Here is a 1,435-nt window from a genome sequence, read left to right as displayed (position 1 = left end):
GAGTTACGGATGTGTGAGCTAGCTGATCTGATGTTGGTGCTGTGAGCTGGGGAAACAGTGAGAGCATTCACACAGAGAACATCTCCAGTCTGACAATATATGTTTAATTACTANNAGTCATGTTCTAAAATTAAAAATTAGTAATATAAGATTTTTAGCAGCTTATAATATTGTCTTATAAAAAATGATTTTCTTATCCTTCTTCTAAGGTCAACTATCCTTAAATAAGTGAAATAAAATTACATTCTTATACATTCTTGATGTATTTTTTTCTACTGACGTGTTTTAAAACTAAATGATCCATTCTCACTAGGTCATAACTCATGTCCTTTGAATACCTCTCACAGACTGTTTCTGAAAGCACACATTGACTGCACACTCTCATGGTTCCCGCCTTCTNGCTAACAATCCTGGCTGCAGGTAGACGCTTCCTCCCCTATCTCCAAGGGTTTCCCTGCATTAGATCACTGCCAACAGCATTGACTTGCTAATATCTGTCATCTCCACAGCACCGTGAGGCCCTCTAACATTTCCATCAGTGGCTTTTTTGCTGTCCAGATGAATGTGTACCACAGGATACATGCCATTTTCAGGGAAAAAAAAATAATTGAATACAAAATACAACCTAATCCAAAGCTCACACAGAACGCAGGTCCTCCATCTAGGAGGTCATGNCTTCTGTCTGTGTGTTTCCATTAATCTCAGCTCAGGGGGAACAGAGTCTNTAACGTCTCCAAGGTCATTTTTCTCTTATCTTTAAGAAGTGCATGTGACCACTCTTAATCTGTGGTGGTNCATGTGGGGAATTCAACACTTCTGTACACTCAGACTCTATTTAAAATTTTGACTAAAAAAAAGTCAAAATAAGTAATTAAGCACAATATATTTAAAAACAGACCAGATTAACAAGTGACTGTTTTTAATCACACGATTACAGATTAAACATGAAACTTTTTCAAAGTAAACTTATTAAAACTTAATATCCTATGCCAAAAACACCTCAATGAACTGTAATGAGAAGACTTAATTCTCACTTATAATGTGGTAAGTTGAATATCCACACTGCCTAGATACACAAGTAGACCACAGGAAATGCTTTTCAAGCTCTAACCTGTGCGTGAGCTTTCAGAATATTTCCTAGCAAGATCATAATTATGGGGATGAGACTTCCGTCTATAGCAGCACTGTTCATACCTCCAGAATTCAGGTAGCGTTTCCCAATGTGCACAACAGGGTACTTGTCTGCCAGCCGCTTATCTGGCCACAGCAGCCCATCCGCTGCAAAGACGATTTTATGATTTGTCTTTTGGAACTTTTTAAGAACTTCTTCAGGCCCACCAGCAAATACAACATCAAAACTGTTTTTAAAAGAAACAAACAAGTCTCAAGATGCATGTTTCAGAATTTAAGCACAAAATAGTAAGGAAAAAAAAAA

At 37.4% G+C, this 1,435-nt stretch overlaps 1 protein-coding gene across 1 annotated transcript in view; it reads right to left on the bottom strand.

The window, feature by feature from the left end:
- The window catches only part of Plod2 (procollagen-lysine,2-oxoglutarate 5-dioxygenase 2), a 67,642-nt gene that overhangs the window by 26,284 nt on the left and 39,923 nt on the right, over positions 1-1,435 (bottom strand). The window contains exon 4 of the mRNA XM_029481979.1: positions 1,195-1,358. Coding sequence (XP_029337839.1) covers positions 1,195-1,358 — 164 coding nt within the window. The remainder of the gene's footprint in view (positions 1-1,194; positions 1,359-1,435) is intronic.

The sequence above is a fragment of the Mus caroli genome, chromosome 9 (assembly GCF_900094665.2).
Source record: "Mus caroli chromosome 9, CAROLI_EIJ_v1.1, whole genome shotgun sequence".
Lineage (NCBI taxonomy): Eukaryota > Metazoa > Chordata > Mammalia > Rodentia > Muridae > Mus > Mus caroli.
Note: the sequence above shows the minus strand (reverse complement) of the source record. Positions and strands in the feature narration are given on the sequence as shown.